Below are 18,625 nucleotides of genomic sequence, written 5' to 3'. Positions count from 1 at the left end.
TGTCAAACCTATTCCAATTTATTTCTCGAAAAGGGGTGGGATTTCGGGGGTATGTCTGATGACCAAAAATGATTGGAATAGACGCCTTCACGCGAACATATTTTTTTTGAAACGATTCGACAACTTTTAATTTTCACAAAAATGTCAAACCTATTCCAATTTATTTCTCGAAAAGGGGTGGGATTTCGGGGGTATGTCTAATGACCAAAAATGATTGGAATAGACGCCTCCACGCGAACATATTTTTTATGAAACGATTCGATAACTTTTAATTTTCTCAAAAATGTCAAACCTATTCCAATTTATTTCTCGAAAAGGGGTGGGATTTCGGGGGTATGTCTGATGACCAAAAATGATTGGAATAGACGCCTTCACGCGAACATATTTTTTTTGAAACGATTCGACAACTTTTAATTTTCACAAAAATGTCAAACATATTCCAATTTATTTCTCGAAAAGGGGTGGGATTTCGGGGGTATGTCTAATGACCAAAAATGATTGGAATAGACGCCTCCGCGCGAACATATTTTTTTTGAAACGATTCGATAACTTTTAATTTTCTCAAAAATGTCAAACCTATTCCAATTTATTTCTCGAAAAGGGGTGGGATTTCGGGGGTATGTCTGATGACCAAAAATGATTGGAATAGACGCCTTCACGCGAACATATTTTTTTTGAAACGATTCGACAACTTTTAATTTTCACAAAAATGTCAAACCTATTCCAATTTATTTCTCGAAAAGGGGTGGGATTTCGGGGGTATGTCTAATGACCAAAAATGATTGGAATAGACGCCTCCACGCGAACATATTTTTTTTGAAACGATTCGATAACTTTTAATTTTCTCAAAAATGTCAAACCTATTCCAATTTATTTCTCGAAAAGGGGTGGGATTTCGGGGGTATGTCTGATGACCAAAAATGATTGGAATAGACGCTTCCACGCGAACATATTTTTTTTGAAACGATTCGACAACTTTTAATTTTCTCAAAAATGTCAAACCTATTCCAATTTATTTCTCGAAAAGGGGTGGGATTTCGGGGGTATGTCTGATGACCAAAAATGATTGGAATAGACGCTTCCACGCGAACATATTTTTTTTGAAACGATTCGACAACTTTTAATTTTCTCAAAAATGTCAAACCTATTCCAATTTATTTCTCGAAAAGGGGTGGGATTTCGGGGGTATGTCTGATGACCAAAAATGATTGGAATAGACGCTTCCACGCGAACATATTTTTTTTGAAACGATTCGATAACTTTTAATTTTCACAAAAATGTCAAACATATTCCAATTTATTTCTCGAAAAGGGGTGGGATTTCGGGGGTATGTCTGATGACCAAAAATGATTGGAATAGACGCCTTCACGCGAACATATTTTTTTTGAAACGATTCGACAACTTTTAATTTTCACAAAAATGTCAAACCTATTCCAATTTATTTCTCGAAAAGGGGTGGGATTTCGGGGGTATGTCTGATGACCAAAAATGATTGGAATAGACGCCTGCACACGAACATAATTTTTTTAGATTGATTTGTAAAATTTTTTCGTCGTGAATTTTGGCGCCAAATTAGATTTTTAGTAATTAATTTTTTTCTCGAAAGTGTGTAGGATTTCGTGCGTATGTCTAATGACCAAACATGATTAGAATTGGCATCTGCACACGGTCATATTTTTTTTAAAAAGATTTGAAAACTTTTAATTTTGTCAAAAATGTCAAACCTATTCCAATTTATTTCTCGAAAAGGGGTGGGATTTCGGGGGTATGTCTATTCACCAAAAATGATTGTAATTGACACTGGCAACCGAAAATAATTTTTCCAAAACGATTTAAAATTTTTTTTTTTCACAAGTGGTTTAACGTTCGGGCATAGATAAGGTACAAGGTACAATTCTTATATGTTAAAGAGAGAAAGACGATCTAGTAACACGCCGACAGCGCCTCGTGTCGGAGGTTTCCCCTTCTCAAGCGTACTGAGTCCGTGTGGCGTTAAATTTTAACCGTTAAACTCCAAATCAGTGTGGTAGTCTCTGTTTGTTATTTGAAATTATAACGGGTTAGAATACTGTGTTACATTTATAATTGATTTGATTTGAAGATGTATATAAAGTCTATGGTATTAGAAGGATTTAAATCATACGGAAAGAGAATCGAAATAAATGGTTTTGATAAAGAGTTTAATGCAATCACAGGATTCAATGGTACCGGGAAATCTAACGTGTTGGATGCGATATGCTTTGTTTTGGGAATTACACAACTTGGACAAGTATGTTACCGTTTCTTTGGGTCTCATAGAGTGTAGAATGTGCTTCAAATAAATTTGGAGTACTTTCACCAATATCTTACTTTTTACTTTTCTAAAATAGGTACGTGCAGCATCATTACAAGATTTGGTTTACAAATCTGGGCAAGCAGGCATTAAGAAAGCCAGTGTCACTATAACATTTGATAATCATGATAAAAGTTCATCACCTATGGGATATGAACATCACCAAGAAATAACAGTTACAAGAAGAATTTTAATCGATGGTAAAAATGGGTATTTGATTAATGGAACAAATGTGACAAACAAACGTGTACAAGACATGTTTTGTTCTGTTCAACTGAATGTGAATAACCCTCATTTTTTAATAATGCAAGGAAGAATTACAAAAGTTCTTAATATGAAACCTGTAGAAATATTGTCCATGATAGAGGAAGCAGCAGGTACACGATTGTATGAAAATAAAAAGGAGGCTGCTTTAAAAACTATTGAAAAGAAAAATAGTAAATTAAGAGAAATAAACAATGTATGATTGTTTTTTCTTTTTATTAATTAATATAATTTATTAATACAGAATCTTATAAATGTATTTATTTTAGATTTTAAAGGAAGAAATAGGCCCAAGATTAGCGAAACTTAGAGAAGAAAAAATACAATATGTGGAATTTCAACGTATAGAGAGAGAGCTAGAACACTGTAAAAGAATTTGTCTTGCTTGGAAATATGTTAAAGCATTAAATGAGAGTGAAAAAGCTGAGGAAAATGTACAAAATGTTAAAAATAAAATCGACGAAAAGACAAAAAGTATTGCTGCTAGCGAAGAAGAACTTAAAAGTATTGTGGAGGAATGCAAGGAATTATCTAAGAAAATAGATGAAGTATGTGATTTGATAAAAAGAATCTCGTATTTTTATATTTTCTTTAATTACTATATTATGTTTAGGAAACAGGAGGGCAATTGGGCTCATTGCAGAAGGAATTGCAACAGGCCGAAAAACACCAATTTGAGTTAGCAGCTGAAGTTAATAGTAATAAAGAAAGCATTAAAACTGCCAAAAAAGCTGTGGAACAGTTAAAAACTAACATAAAAGATGATGAAAATGTTTTTAAATCAAAGCAGAAACAGTTCGTAAACGTCGAAGAGTTTTTTAAAAATTTAAAAGAAATGGATCAAAAAGATTCTGATGCAGTATTAATTGCACAAGAACAGTATCAAAAAATTAGTGCTGGTTTATTACAAAACAAAGATGGTGAAAATGCAACACTAGAACAACAATTGATAACTGCTAAACAAAGTGTAACTGAAGCGCAGACGCAACGTAAGCAGTGTGAAATGACATTAAAACATAATAGGGAACAATTAAAGACGAAAAAGGCAGATTTAAAAAATACCGGGGATGAATATAAAAAATACACGAAAGATCTCGATAGTAAAGAGAAAGATTTAAAAAATTTGGAAAATGAACTGAAAAAAGTAAATTACGAGGACGGAAGTATAGAACAGCTTCAACAACAAAGAAATATCTTGAGGAATGAAATAAGAGTATTAGAAGAAAATGTGGACTCGTTTGAATCGAGATATTCGCGTATTAGGTTTGAATATAAGAAACCAGAACCTAATTTTAATCACGATTCTGTAAAAGGAATGGTTTGCAAATTAATCACACTGAAGGATAAACAAGCAGCATACGCATTAGATACTGCTGCAGGAGGAAAGGTATGTATCTAAATGTATATAAAATTTCTTTAATTTATATTGAATTGTAATTAATCCGTTGATTTTTAGCTGTATAATGTAATAGTAGACACAGAAATTACTAGTAGAAAACTACTTCAAAATGGGCAACTACAACAGCGAGTTACGTTTATTCCATTGAATCAAATAGATGGAAGAACGATGGATAGTAACACAATTCGTTTGGCAGAAAGATTAGGTGGCGCGGGAAACGTTCAGACAGCATTGTCTCTTATAAATTTTCCAGAAGAGACACGGTCAGCTATGAATTGGATTTTTGGGCAAATTTTTATTTGTAAAGATATCGATACTGCCAAGAAAATTGCATTTTATCCGAACATCATGAAGAAGTGTGTTACTTTAGAAGGAGACGTCGTTGATCCCGCGGGTATTTTATCAGGAGGTGCAGCATCAAAATCTGGATCAGTTCTTTTAAAGTTAGAAGAATTAAAAACTATACAAAATGAGTTCAATATGAAACAGCAGGCTCTTGAAAATATTGAAGCTACTCTGGCAAATTTAAGCAAGCTCGCAGAAAAATATATGTCACTGAAACAAACATTCGATTTACGGAATTATGAAATCGGCGTAATAAAACAAAGATTGGAGCAAACAGTATATTATAAAATAAAGGAAGAGGTACGTGTGTTTTGCAAGTTCGATATATCGAAACCATATATATGGTGGGGCGATAACTATGTCCACCTTGAATAGTTATTTGTAATAATATGAAAAAGTGTTGCATACAAAACTTGCACGGTACAGAGGGGGGCACATTGTGATGCAAACATTTTTCGTGTGGGTGGAGGCATAGAGGAGATTTCAAGGTCATCTTCATTTTTTTAAATGGAATGCTATATTTTTAAGGTGGACAATTGATGGGGATAACCGCGGTCACTTGTGTGGGCACTACTGTATTTCGATATATATCGAAATCAAATACTAATCAACATTATTGTTTTTTAGATTGATTTGTTAGAGAATAGCATTGAAGAGCTTTTACGGAAAATGACTACAGCAGAACAAAATGAAAAACAGAATACTGAACGCGCGAAAGAACTGGAGCATCAACTGAAAGACTCAGCTAATATTCGCGAGAAACAACTAACAGAAGCTAAAACGAAACTAGAACAACTGAAAAAGAAAGCTGAAAATAGTCGTAAAGAGTGGCAAAAACGGGAATACGAAGCAGAAACGCTCGATTTAGAAATGAAAGAATTACAAAACAGCGTTGAAGTTGGAAAAGCACAGTTATTAGAATCAGAAGAAAAGTTGAATGCGCTACGAGAAACAACTAATAAATTAGAACAAGAATTAAGCGAAGCTAAGAGTAATGTTAAACAGTTAGAATCTAATGTAAAAGAACAGAAAAACTCGATCAATAAGCAAAATACTTATATGCAAAAGCTTGTAACAAAAAAGGAAGATATAATGAAACAAAACAAAGACGCAGAATTAGATATTCAAAAGTTAAACTACGAAATTAACTCGATTCAGAGCTGTGCTAAAAGTTGTAAACAAAAAGTATTGGAACTGTCACGAAAGTACGAATGGATCGAACAAGATAAGATTTATTTTGGAAAAACAGGTAATAATTTATATCGAAATTATAAATTCATTCTATTTCTGGTTTTTAATAACGATTTTATAAAATACTCCTTTCTCTCGCAGGTGGTATTTATGATTTTGAAGTTAATAAACCTGATGAAATGGAACAGAAATTACAACGTTTACAAACATCGCGAGAAAAATTAACTCGAAATATTAACACACGTGCTATTATTTTGTTTGATAAAGTGGAAGAGCAATATAACGAAACGATGAAGAAGCAAAGGATAGTTGAAAACGATAAACGGAAAATATTAGAAACAATTAAACATCTAGATGAAAAGAAAAAAGCAACGTTGTTGAAAGCGTGGAAACAAGTACTGTCAATTAATATATCAATTGAACTTAATTGAGTATTGATATTCAAATTATTTTAAATAATTGTTATAAATTAATTTCTAGGTGAATAAAGATTTTGGATCCATATTTAGTACTTTGCTGCCAGGAGGTAATGCAAAATTACAAGCTCCGGAAAATCAAACAGTTACGGATGGTTTAGAAGTAAAAATTGCGTTCTCTGGAATTTGGAAAGAATCGCTAGGAGAATTATCTGGAGGACAGAGATCTTTAGTAGCTTTATCTTTAATATTAGCTATGCTTCTATTTAAACCCGCGCCACTTTACATTTTGGACGAAGTTGACGCTGCTTTGGATCTTTCTCATACGGAAAATATTGGAATAATGTTGAAAAGACATTTTAAACATTCACAATTTATTGTTGTATCATTAAAAGATGGACTATTTAAAAACGCTAATGTAATATTCACAACTAAATTTGTTGATGGAATGTCAACGATATCTAGAAATCAGATAAGAAGTAACTAAATTAATATTTTGTATTTTCTATATTTAATAAATAATAAAAGTTAAGTAATTCCATGTGTGATCATCATTTTAACCTTTCTTTTTCTCTCTCTATTATTCCCTTAGCATTAAGATACATGCCAGCTGTAAAATACAGCCTTTGCAAGGTCGCCAGCACTTTGGAAATGTTCTGGACACTTTAAAAATCCGGATGACAAAACGCCCAGAGATGCCAGAAAGGCACCGAAGGTGTTCTCTCACACTATATCAGATCATGCATACGTGAGCTCATGGAGTTTTGGAAAGCCGACAAAAGCAAAATGACGCATGCCCTCATTCTTGATTCTCCGAAGTTGCACAAAGTAAGTCTCACACTCACACTCACACTTCCCTTCTCGCTCTTGAACAACTAATATACCCGACCTCCCGTCCACAGGTCTCCACTGGCCTCTGCTGACCGCTGCTGACCACTCCTGGAATTTCTGACAACGTATAATGATTACGACTGGCTACTGTTAGCCTCTCCCAGCTTCTGAAGGCCTCTGCTGACCACCGCTTATATTTCTGACAACGTATAACGATTACTACTGACGTCTGCCAGCCTCCACTGGCCTCTGCTGACCGCTGCTGACCACTCCTGTTACTTCTGACAACGTATAACGATTACAACTTGCTACTGCCTGCCCCTGCTGGACTCTACTTACCTCTGCTGACCACAGCTGACCACCCCTGATGCTTTTGACAACGTATAACGATTACTACTTGTTCCTGCTTGCCCCTGCTGGACTCTACTACCCTCTGCATGCCTCTGCTGCCCTCCGTTGGCCTCTGCTGACCGCTGCTGACCACTGCTGACCACCCCTGATGCTTCTGACATCGTATAACAATTACTACATGCTACTGCCACCCTCTGCTGACCTCTGCCAGCCTCCCCCGACCTAAGCTGGCCTCTGACAACATCCCCCTACGTCAGCTGACCATCGCTGACCACTGCTGACCGTTGCAGACAAATTGTAACGCGATTTAATATAATATAATATGTTTATATGTATTAAACTTTTGTATAATGTTAATCTATGACAATAAATGATATAATTGCAAAGAATTCTATGCATTCTGATCATTTTTTACCCCTCTTTCCCCCTCCAAATAGAAATGACGTCATTTCTAAAAATTTCTGAAAATTCTCGGGTCCCTGAAACTTACCAGCGTCCCTGAAACTTCTCGGAATCCCTGAAATTTCCAAGAAGTTTCAGGAACCGGCAAATCATTCCGGCCTGAATTTTTCGGCAAGAGCCGTTACGTAATATTACGTAACATTACGTAACATTACGTAACATTACGTAATAGCTCTTGAAAATTTCTCGCGGCCGGAATTTTTCGGGAAAAATTACGTAATATTACGTAACATTACGTAACATTACGTAACATTACGTAATAGCTCTTGAAAATTTCTCGCGGCCGAAATTTTTCGGGAAAAATTACGTAATGTTACGTAACATTACATAATATTACGTAATATTACGTAACGGCTCTTGCCGAAAAATTCAGGCCGGAATGATTTGCCGGTTCCTGAAACTTCTTAGAAATTTCAGGGATTCCGAGAAGTTTCAGGGACGCCGGTAAGTTTCAGGAAATCGCAAAAATTTCTGGCGGCGGGAAATTTGAAATCTTTCCGATGAACTTATAAAATTTTGAAAGATTCGGAGTGTGTTATAACTAAGGGAATGATTTCCTTAGGAAAAGAAGGGTAAAATTGATGGGAACACATAGAATTCTTTTAAATTATATCATTTATTGCCATAGATTTACATTATACAACACTTTAATACATATAAACATATTATATTACATTACATCGCGTCACAATTTGTCAGCAACGGTCAGCAGTGGTCAGCGATGGTCAGCTGACGTCGGGAGATGTTGGTAGAGGTCAACAGAGGCATGCAGTGGCAAGCAGAGATCAGCAGGGACGAATAGTAGCAAGTAGTAAGCATTATATACTGTCAGAAGCATTAGAGATGGTCAGCAGCGGTCAGCAGAGACAAGCAGAGGCATGCAGGGGCAAGCAGAGATCAACAGTAGCATGTAGTAATTGTTATACGATATCAGAAGCATTAGGGGTGGTCAGCAGTGTTGAGCAGAGGTCAGCAAAGGCATGCACAGGCAAGCAGAAACCTGCAAATGCAAGCAGAGACTTATAGGGGCATGCAGTAGTAAGTATTAATCGTTATATATTATCAAAAATACCTGCAGTGGTCAGCAGCGTTTGGCAGAGGCCAGGAAAGTTCAGCAGAAACAAGCACACGCTGACAGAGATCAGCAAAGATCAACAGAAGTTAGCAGAAGTCAGTAGGAATCGTTATAGGTTGTCAAAAATATAAGCGATGGTCAGCAGAGTCCAGCAAAGGCAAGCAGTAATCAGAGACGTGTCCACGGTGCACTCGGCGCTTCGTCTGGCATCTCTGCTTTATACCAGAGATGACAGATCACGCGTATGTACGTGAGCTTGTAGTGTTTCGGAAAGACGACAAAGATAAACTGACTGCTCTCCTTCAAGAGTCTCAGAAAACGCCCAAGTTTGTCGTGGGATACTTCGGTATTTTCAACGCTAGATGGCGCTTATTTTTAGACCTCAAACCCTCTGGTGTTAAAACGTCCAAGTTTGTCGTGAAATAATTTGTTATTTTCAACGATAGATGGCGTTAATTTTTAGACCTCAAACCCTCTGGTGCTAAAACGTCCAAGCTTGTCGAGAAATCCATCTAGCGTGGGCGATACGAACTATTCCACGATTAACTTGGGCGGCTATCTCGACTCCCACGAGGCGGTCCGAAATTACTTTGAATAGCTTCAGAGTATCTTCTAACATGATATAATATGATATAATATATTTACATGTATTAAAACTTTGTATAATGTAAATCTATGGCAATAAATGATGTAATTTCAAAGAATTCTATGTGTTCTCGTCATTTTTACCTTTCTTTTTCTCTCCCTATTATTCCCTTAGCTATAAAATACATGCCAGCTGTAAAATACGGCCTCTGCAAGACCGCCAGCACTTTGGAAATGTTCCGGACACTTTAAAAATGCGAATGACAAAACGCCCAAGTTTGCGTGGGATACTTCGGTATTTTCAACGCTAGATGGCGCTTATTTTTAGACCTCAAACCCTCTGGTGTTAAAACGTCCAAGTTTGTCGTGGAATAGTTTGTTATTTTCAACGATAGATGGCGTTCATTTTTAGACCTCAAACCCTCTGGTGTTAAAACGTCCAAGTTTGTCGTGAAATAATTTGTTATTTTCAACGATAGATGGCGTTAATTTTTAGACCTCAAACCCTCTGGTGCTAAAACGTCCAAGCTTGTCGAGAAATCCATCTAGCGTGGACGATAGGAACTATTCTACGATTAACTTGGGCGGGGAGAATCGTGACAGTGAGTATGTGTTAGTTTGCCTTTGTCATTTTTCGAAACTCTACGAGCTCACGTACGCGTTATCTGACATTGTGTGAGTAGTGCACCCGGTGCTCAATCTGACATCTCTGGATATAATCAATCTTCAGAAGGGGTTGTCTACGAGAGGGTGTGCAAGAGGTTTGTTTATTCTCTGAGTCTAAGAACAGATATTTTTTGGATTAATTAACACTGCGTTTGGAACAGTGATTAAGAAGAATTGTACAGTAATCGCACAGTAAACAATTACATAAATAATTATTTTAGGTACTGAACGTATTTCGTCCCTTAGAACTTAACCTAAAAAGTGTAACTAAGCACGTGCATTTATATTAAATTGATAGATTAAATTGATCGTATCTTCGTTTAAGCTAAGTTTAAATATAAGTACATTGCGTGTATATTATTATAATGTATCATAGTTTATACAGGCCAACTTAACTGAAGTGATCGAGATATAATGGTTGTACAGGCAAATATTTTTAACAAATTGTTATAATCTAAAATGTAAATTCCAATTTATCTAAATAAATATAATTTATAGATTTAAAAATAATATCAATGAAAAGTATGATAGCGAAAGTATGACATTCAGTTATACCGTATTAAACATTTATTAAAATGTTAAAGTGCGTTTCATTCCACTTAAAATGTCTCTCAACAATGGAAATTTGATAATTGTAGAATGCTAAGAAATATTTTACAAAATTATAAAGTTATATTTGGTAGCAATACCGCAAATATCAGACAAAAAGTTGTAATGTGTTTGAAGATTTAAAAGAATGTAGTCATTCGAAAAAAAACCATTTCTAACGCTTCGTATGGAACACCCTGTATTATATGTATATTGTACACTGCATACGGAAACCATTCGTGTGAAATTAAACCAAAATATGTTGATAGATTGTTCAAAGTGACGATAGAAAAATGCAACAACAATCGCGATTTTAAAAAGATCGATAATATCTCGATTGGTGAGTAATAGTCGAGAGATATCACGAAAGTGATCCTTAGATCGGGGTTGGGGTCAGGTTCGGGTCGGAGTCAAGTTCCCTGCTTGCGACGTGCGCCGTAACCGTTGCGCCGTATAACCTTCTGTCAGCCGTCGTCGGCAGAGAGCGAGTACTCAGTGATTAGAGGAAAGATGGCTACGAACTTTGGGGTAGAGTGTCAGTACTTTTTCGAAGATGTCGTCTACTGTGTGGACAAAAAAGGTAACGTTGTATTTGGAATCGTTATGGAAAACGACGATGAAGATTTATCCGAAGAAAGTTCTGATAGCGAAGAAAGCCCTAAGAGAAAAAAGGGCGAGATTCGCGTGGTCTGGCATCCCTCCGGTGTCGAGGAGTTGGTCAACGCGAAAAAGGTATTTAGTTTTTAATATGGTTCGGGAATACGTTGTTTACGAAAAGTGAACATTCCATGAAATATATCCATGTATTTCGTAGTATTATTAGCCCCCTTTTGTCGTATTTGTATTCTTAATTTAATTGGAAACCGACACATGTCACGCAAGCGATATCTGCAACCGAATGTTAAATTTGAATTCAATTTCGATGTAATAATCGCGACCTTTCGATTTTCGTTACCGTATTATGACTTTTTATGAATGTAACGTTTATTTACAGGTTTATTTGGCAGATAGAACACTTATGCCAGGGGATGTTGTACGTCGAATGATTAAAGGAAAGGACACACAGAGAGGATATTGTAGAGATATTGAATTGACTGCTTGTGTTCAAGTGATTGGTACTAAACAAGTTCTTACAAATATTAGAAGCGAAGATTTAGTTCCTTTAGAAGTATGTAATGAAGCATATATGCCATTTATTTTTAACAATTTAACTCGTGTACTGTAATTAATAGTTTTTATTTATAGGAGTTTGCAACTGATATAGCCGTTTGTATGGATTCTTGGGTGGGTGGTATAAAAATGGCGCATTATAAAGTATGGCTTACTACACCAGATGGATCCCGTTGTGTTGTAAATGAAATGGATTCTTGTGTCTTAGGACAATTAGAAGAAAAACGAGATAATGTAAGAAACAAATTTAAAATAACCCTTGAATAATGGTTAAATATATAATGGATGTTTTTTAGGACAATGACTTTCCTCACTCTTCTGAATTCTATCCTGGTCAAAGTTTGTGGGGACCAGTTCACTGCCTAGAAGATGCACAGTGGATTACATGTACAAAAGAAATGAAAGCGAAAAGGAAAACTAAACCGCATAAAATAACTAAAGTGATTGTTGAAAAAGTAGAAACAGATTGGGTAGGAGTACAGTGGCAATGCAGAGCATATTCAAAGGATGGCGCATGGTCGAATCAAGCTCAACCAAAATTTGTAGTCGAGGGAGAAAATTTGAAAAAATTAAAATTATTAAATGTTTTCGAGCCTTCTACTGTGCAAGTGGGAGATCGTAATTTCTATATAATTAAAGATAGTGAAAATGTAATTACACGAGAACAGTGGAGAAAACATCAAAGAGACGTTTTTCAAGTTCCTAAACACAGCCCAAAGAAAACACGTCCAAATATCAGTGTTACAAAGCCTCCCGAGGATAAGAAAAAGGAGAAGGACAAGTATAAAATTAATGAACAACAGACGTTAGAAAACAGTGCTCAAAACAATATTAACCATTTACAAAATGTGACGAGTAATAATACCCTAATGCCTCCAGCGCAAAATCAACATACTGAAAGTTCTGATGACTGGGATACAGAAGATACTGGTTCGCAAAGCGATAGTGCTTCGGTAAGATATTTTGTCGCCTTTAAAATTGTTGCTAAACTTGGAAGATTAATTAACATTTTAATATTTATAGGTATCCAGTGGGTGTTCGAGTATGTCATCTATGGGTAAAAAGAAAAAGGGTCCTGCTTTGATGACTAAAGTACTGAAAAAAAAAAAGCTGTGCAAAGCAAAGAAAAAAGTGCCGCCTGTTCCACTTATTCCAAGAACTAAAATTGTTGTGGAAACGTTATCTACAAATACAAAAGCTAATGTTGTGTGGCAAGATGGCTCTGTAGAATTTGGTATTGTATCAATAGTATCTTCAGTTGCATTTTAACAGTACTGTGAAACTTTTACAATTTCTTCTGTTGCTTTATCTATAGGCATTCCATCGACACAGCTATATCCAATTCATCATTTAGACGACAAAGAATTCTTTCCAGGTGATTTTGTAGTTGACCAAAAAGAAGAATCTAGAATGTATGGTGTAGTTCAAAGTGTTGATCACCAAGGTAGAACAGCTAAAATAAAATGGTTTAAAACATATACTTCTAGTCAGAGTCCACAGTAAGTAATTTTTTAATGAAACTAATGAAATTGATTAGAAAAACAGCATTAATCTCAATAAATATTTGCCAGCCCAACTTTACTAGATGAACGCGAAGTCAGTGTATATGATTTGAAGGATCATCCAGATTTTCAATACAGACCGGGTACATTAGTAATTCGAATAGCTAATTTTGAAGGCGAAGATGCTGGGTGCACTGCTGGTCAAGTGCTAGATAATTATCCAGAAGGACGAGTTAAAGTGTGGTGGGTCGATGGGCATGTAAGTATGTGTTGGCCTCAAGATTTGTATAAAGTAGGTGAATATGATAGCGATGAAGGAGAACTGTGGGACGACGTTTCGTCTGACGCGTCATGGGAAACAGAATTGGAAGATTGTTTCATCGCTGATACTGATGCAACGGAACAAACAGAGTTGGAAAATATAAAGCCAAGATTAGCCGCCCACATTGAGAAAGCTCGTATCGCAATGTCTAGATTGGAAGAAATCTTTACTCAAAATCCATCGCTTCAAACAACCGAAGTTATGAGAAAATTATTAGAAGTTTATAAAGATTGTCGGTATATGGACAAACTTATGGGCACCTCTTTCTTCCATGAGAGTCATTTCCAAGGACTTTTGGAAAGGGTCAGAGAACGTGGTCGAGCAAATGTAGCACAACGTATGGCGGATCAAGTGACAAGATTATTTAGTCATAAATCTGATGGATCGGAGGAAAATACAGAAAAAGACAATACAGAAAATTCCAGTAGTATACAGTCTGGTAGTAACCCTTCTGAGAAAATCATAACCATAACAGAACCCACCGATGACAAGAACGAGGAGGATAGTATTAAACAACGGAATGTAAAGGACGAAGAATCGGTTGATCGATTATTTATCAACGTTAATCCAAATCCTGAAGATTCTGGATTATATTCTGCAGATAATTCAAAGAAAGAATCAGGTTCGAGCGAGTCCAGTGGAGAATTTCTACTTAGCGAAGATGCAAATAACGGGCCTGATCGTTTGATAGAAAGAGCAGAACCAAATAAGGCTATCAAAACGCAGATGCACATAACGAGTTCTCACGTAGCCGGTTCTCAAGTTTGCGTTAAACTGTGTACATTGATAAAAGCTCAGCTTGTACTAGCGCACGCGGAGGTTTCTAAACGATTTGGACTATCAAAGATGTCATTATCCGATGCTGAGAAAGGTGCATCTCCTTTAAAAAAGCAAAAGAAAGAAGAAGAGAAACGTGTAGAGTTACTGCAAGAACCATCGGAATGTATAATGGAAATTCCACCACCAGTGTATGAAGAAGGAGAAGGATTTTCCATAGAAGAAACAGCACCGGATAGTCATAAATTTAAATTAACAATGTTCCAGCCTACAGATCCTACAAACTTTTTCCGAACTGTTTCCAAGGAATTAAAGCTCTTAAAGAGCTCACTTCCACCCGGTATATGGGTAAAAGGTTTCGAAGATAGGATAGATTTATATTCGGTAATGTTTCGAGGACCTGAGAAAACACCATACGAAGATGGTCTCTTCCTTTTTGACTTTCAATTGTCCGCCGATTATCCAGTTGCTCCACCACTTTGCCATTATATTTCTTACTGCAATGATAGATTGAATCCTAATCTCTACGAAGATGGAAAAGTATGCGTGAGTTTGCTCGGTACATGGTCTGGACGTGGAACGGAAGTTTGGACAAGTTCTTCGACTCTGTTACAAGTTATAGTTTCGATCCAAGGCCTTATTCTTGTACCCGAACCATACTTTAATGAAGCTGGATTTGAAAAGCAAAAGGGCTCCCAACAAGGAAGAGAAAATTCAAGAATGTACAATGAAATGGTTGTACTGAAATTAGTTCAAGCGCAAACTAAGCTACTCCAACATCCACCGCCTGTTTTCAAAGATATTATTATTGGACATTTTAAGAGACATGCGAAGAAATTATTACAACGGCTTGATCTGTGGATGGAAATTTCTGAACAACATAATAATCAACATCCATTGTCTCCAGTTACACCTACTACATTCAAACAAATATCTGACGTTGGTAAGTTTAAAATTATAGATCTTTCTAATTAAATCAAGCATTTTACTTTGTCTGTTCTATGAACAAAATGAAATGCTCGATATGACCAAAGAATCTAACGATGCTTCTGTTTAGATGAAAAGATACTCCCGGAATTTCCATTGATACCAGCATCAAGAGGATTCTGTATAACACTTCGTAAAACACTAGCCACGTTCAAAGAGGTACTGATTAAGGAAGGCATTATAGGCGGCAATAGAGTACAGAACAGTGGAATCAAAGAACAAACGAATAGTACTAAAAATGAGTGTTACGAACCATGTAAAACTGCTGATGGTAACGCAATGAAGCGTGATAACAGTAAAAGAAATAACAGTCAAGAAGATAACTCTAAATTAACTCCAAACGGTAATTTGTCCAAGGACTGTGTTTTATCTTCCTCGACCAATATTTCCGTCGCACCGTTAAGCGAAACGAAGAAAAAGACTTCGGATCGTACCATCAGCTAGCCACAAGGTAAACCTAAGTTTAAACATAAAAGTTTAACTCGTAAAAGGTACATGATTATGCGGTAATATATTCAATTAATTTATTATATATATATGTATATATATATACATATATATGTATGTATGTATATATGTGTATATATATATATATATACATATGTTAACAATATGTTCAATGATAATCGCGGTATCTATTTATTAATATTAACACCACTACTAACAAGCGATAACATTTTAACAGAAACGCCGCTGTCATTGCTCCGCAGCTAGAGATACTTGTTACTGTAGAGAAACCATATAGTAACACAATAAATGCGATTATACAGGCACATGCAAGAGCGAATAAGATGTTGCTCTTGTATACAATATCGTAAACTTCCGGGGCGTATTACACGATTAATTTATATTTGTCATATTATTTCGTCATATCCGTCACGGATAATATGATAATAAACTGTACTTAGTATTGTCACGATAGTTGCGGAGAGTGTTAGTACTTATCGTACGCATAAGCGTTTTACAATATTATTTATATTTATTTTTTTATTTATGTCTATCTCCTTAGCGTAATGTAAAATATAATTATTTACAACCGAGAAAGCCGTGTTTCTGTAAATTTCAAATTGTATGCATACAAAACAAGTGAAACATAAAACATTCAATACATATGAAACGGAATTATAGAAAAATTGTATCATGGAAAGATATTGCATGCAACGAAATAACGATGATTGCTTAACTCGATAAGATTCAATGTGCTTTTTTGTTTTCTTTTTTTGTATGATTATGTATTATTTACATTTGGTAGTGTATACCATTACTATATTCTATTTATTTACCGCTTCAAAACCTAAGAATATCTATTTTAAAGAATTATTTTCTGGTCAGTCATATTGTCAGAGGAATGTAATTTTCTGAGCGCTATGTGTAAACATTTTTTTTTTTTTAAAGAACAGTTTGCGTTTGTTTTCAAATATTTTATATATTTCCGAGTAATATTTATATGATGCATTTTTTTCGTTTATACGCCAAAACATATATATATATACACGTTAATAAACGATGATGAAGTTTTTGTTATCAGATAATGTTTAATCGTATTAACTAATTTTCCAATTATATAAATTAAAATCGAAGTTATTTTAAAAGTTGATTTCCTTCTGAAATTTATGATAGCAGATATGTACAGTATTTGTCACCAATAGAGTAAATAGTAATTATAATAATAATAGTAATTGGTCAAAAGTGTATGTACTCCATTTACCACGTAAATTCATCTTAAGACACGCAATAAGACGAATAACAAACAATACGAATATATGGTTCCAATAAAAAGGAAAGGAAAGTTAAGAATGAAATTTGTCAAGTAATAAACTTGAAAGAAATTCAAGCACAGTATTATGTCTTAATCTCTAGATCAAACAATTTTTTTATATCCTTTATAGTTTTTGAAATAATTTTGTGTATATGCTTAAATCAGATATATCGTATGTATGTACATCGAAGTGTATTTTTTCTTCTATGAAAACAGAAGAGATACTCTTCGACTGTATGGCAGTATTACGAAGGAATCACTTTAAAGTTTGGTGACTTTCAAATTCTTGCGCTGATAAAGCGTAATTTTCACGGGTACAGGGAAAAGAATTAAAGACCATGTACTTGCTCGAGACTTTCTTCGAAATCATATGGTGCTGAATAAAAACAAACAAGAAATGAAAGGAAAAACAGATATAGAAACTACAGTTTCTAGAGGAGAGAAAGGGAGAGTGTGTGTATAAGTAGAATGATAGAAAAATTAGATGACGCAAATAACGAGGAGAAAGAAATGCGAATGCTGCCGTTTCAGGCAGAGGAGATTGTTATATGAAACGTGATGTTTGGAATGCCTTGTATATGTGCCAGTTATTTCTATTTCTATTATTATGATAATTATATTTGCAAATTACATGAAGCTTTATTTTCGCTGCAATTACTTTATCAATTATGTTATTCAAAACAGAAGGAATATATTAATTATCCAAATGTTGATGCCAACAATTTTGAATCTTTGCTTCGACGCTACGTTTTTCAAATCCTTTGAAACATCATAGTCGTGATGATTTCTTTCATAAACTTCATTTAAACAGTTTTCAATTTAAAAAAGTTAATATTTTCACCAAACTTACTTTAAGTAAACGTTTCAAAGGATTAGTCAGGAATTAAACCATATATATTTACCGGGTGTTAGGCCACCTCTGGGAAAAATTTTAATGGAAGATTCTAGAGACCAAAATAAGACAAAAATCAACAAATTACTATTCTTGATTTTCGTCTTATTTTGGCTCCCAGAATCTCCCATTAAAATTTTTCCCAGAAGTAGCCGAACACCTTGTATATATATAAACCATATACATATAATATACAACCTTTCCTCAGATTATAGTTCATTTTATGTAATTTACTATTTATCTTACGCATGTCAAGATGAAGTAAAATTCTCTGAGTTTGCATTCATTTGAGGGTCCTTTCTGATTGGCATCAACCAATATAATATTACACAGATCATGTAATAAGTTATTATACTTGTAACTTGGTTTCCTTGATTTTGAATTAATAAAAAGTTAGGATGCGATTAAGAAATATTAATTGTTTGTTTTTTCTGTTTAATAGATCCTTCCCTTACTTCCCCGCATCTTCGACCTGCATTCCCGATAAATTACTTCACCATTAAATTTTAGCTATATTCTGAGTCTAAATTTTTTTAGATATTCGTAAAAAGAGGAACGCAATCCAAGTCCTAATTTTTAATTCGCCTAATGTATAATATTAAACATTTTACATAAATTTGTAAACATATTTTTATCCTTGTATTATAAATTCATTGGAATTATACTGAACTACTTTTTATATTTAGATATTTAAATAAGAATATACATACT

General features: G+C 34.8%; 2 protein-coding genes across 6 annotated transcripts; both read left to right on the top strand.

The window, feature by feature from the left end:
• Positions 1-1,999: 1,999 nt before the first annotated feature.
• Smc2 (structural maintenance of chromosomes 2) lies at positions 2,000-7,338 on the top strand. 4 transcript variants are annotated; one of them, XM_076779727.1, is made up of 11 exons: positions 2,000-2,269; positions 2,370-2,532; positions 2,644-2,792; positions 2,866-3,144; positions 3,210-3,983; positions 4,053-4,640; positions 4,968-5,589; positions 5,673-5,926; positions 6,012-6,426; positions 6,540-6,775; positions 6,850-7,338. In XM_076779727.1, exons 1-10 carry the CDS (start codon positions 2,102-2,104, stop codon positions 6,614-6,616), a joined length of 3,489 nt encoding a protein of 1,162 aa, XP_076635842.1. In that variant the 5' UTR covers positions 2,000-2,101; the 3' UTR covers positions 6,617-6,775; positions 6,850-7,338. The 4 variants fall into 4 exon arrangements, with proteins under 4 accessions (XP_076635842.1, XP_076635838.1, XP_076635840.1 ...); XM_076779723.1 differs by having other exon boundaries at positions 2,370-2,792; XM_076779725.1 differs by having other exon boundaries at positions 2,370-2,792; positions 6,540-7,338.
• Positions 7,339-10,725: 3,387 nt separating this feature from the next.
• On the top strand, positions 10,726-18,332 carry LOC143348908 ((E3-independent) E2 ubiquitin-conjugating enzyme UBE2O). 2 transcript variants are annotated; one of them, XM_076779639.1, is made up of 9 exons: positions 10,726-11,237; positions 11,500-11,673; positions 11,751-11,909; positions 11,972-12,628; positions 12,699-12,909; positions 12,991-13,174; positions 13,247-15,219; positions 15,334-15,714; positions 15,949-18,332. In XM_076779639.1, the coding sequence occupies exons 1-8, from the start codon at positions 11,016-11,018 to the stop codon at positions 15,705-15,707; spliced, it is 3,954 nt and encodes a 1,317-aa protein (XP_076635754.1). In that variant the 5' UTR covers positions 10,726-11,015; the 3' UTR covers positions 15,708-15,714; positions 15,949-18,332. The 2 variants fall into 2 exon arrangements, with proteins under 2 accessions (XP_076635754.1, XP_076635753.1); XM_076779638.1 differs by having other exon boundaries at positions 15,334-18,332.
• The last annotated feature ends 293 nt before the right edge of the window (positions 18,333-18,625 follow it).

This window comes from Colletes latitarsis, chromosome 12, assembly GCF_051014445.1.
Source record: "Colletes latitarsis isolate SP2378_abdomen chromosome 12, iyColLati1, whole genome shotgun sequence".
In the NCBI taxonomy this organism is placed as follows: domain Eukaryota; kingdom Metazoa; phylum Arthropoda; class Insecta; order Hymenoptera; family Colletidae; genus Colletes; species Colletes latitarsis.
Note: the sequence above shows the minus strand (reverse complement) of the source record. Positions and strands in the feature narration are given on the sequence as shown.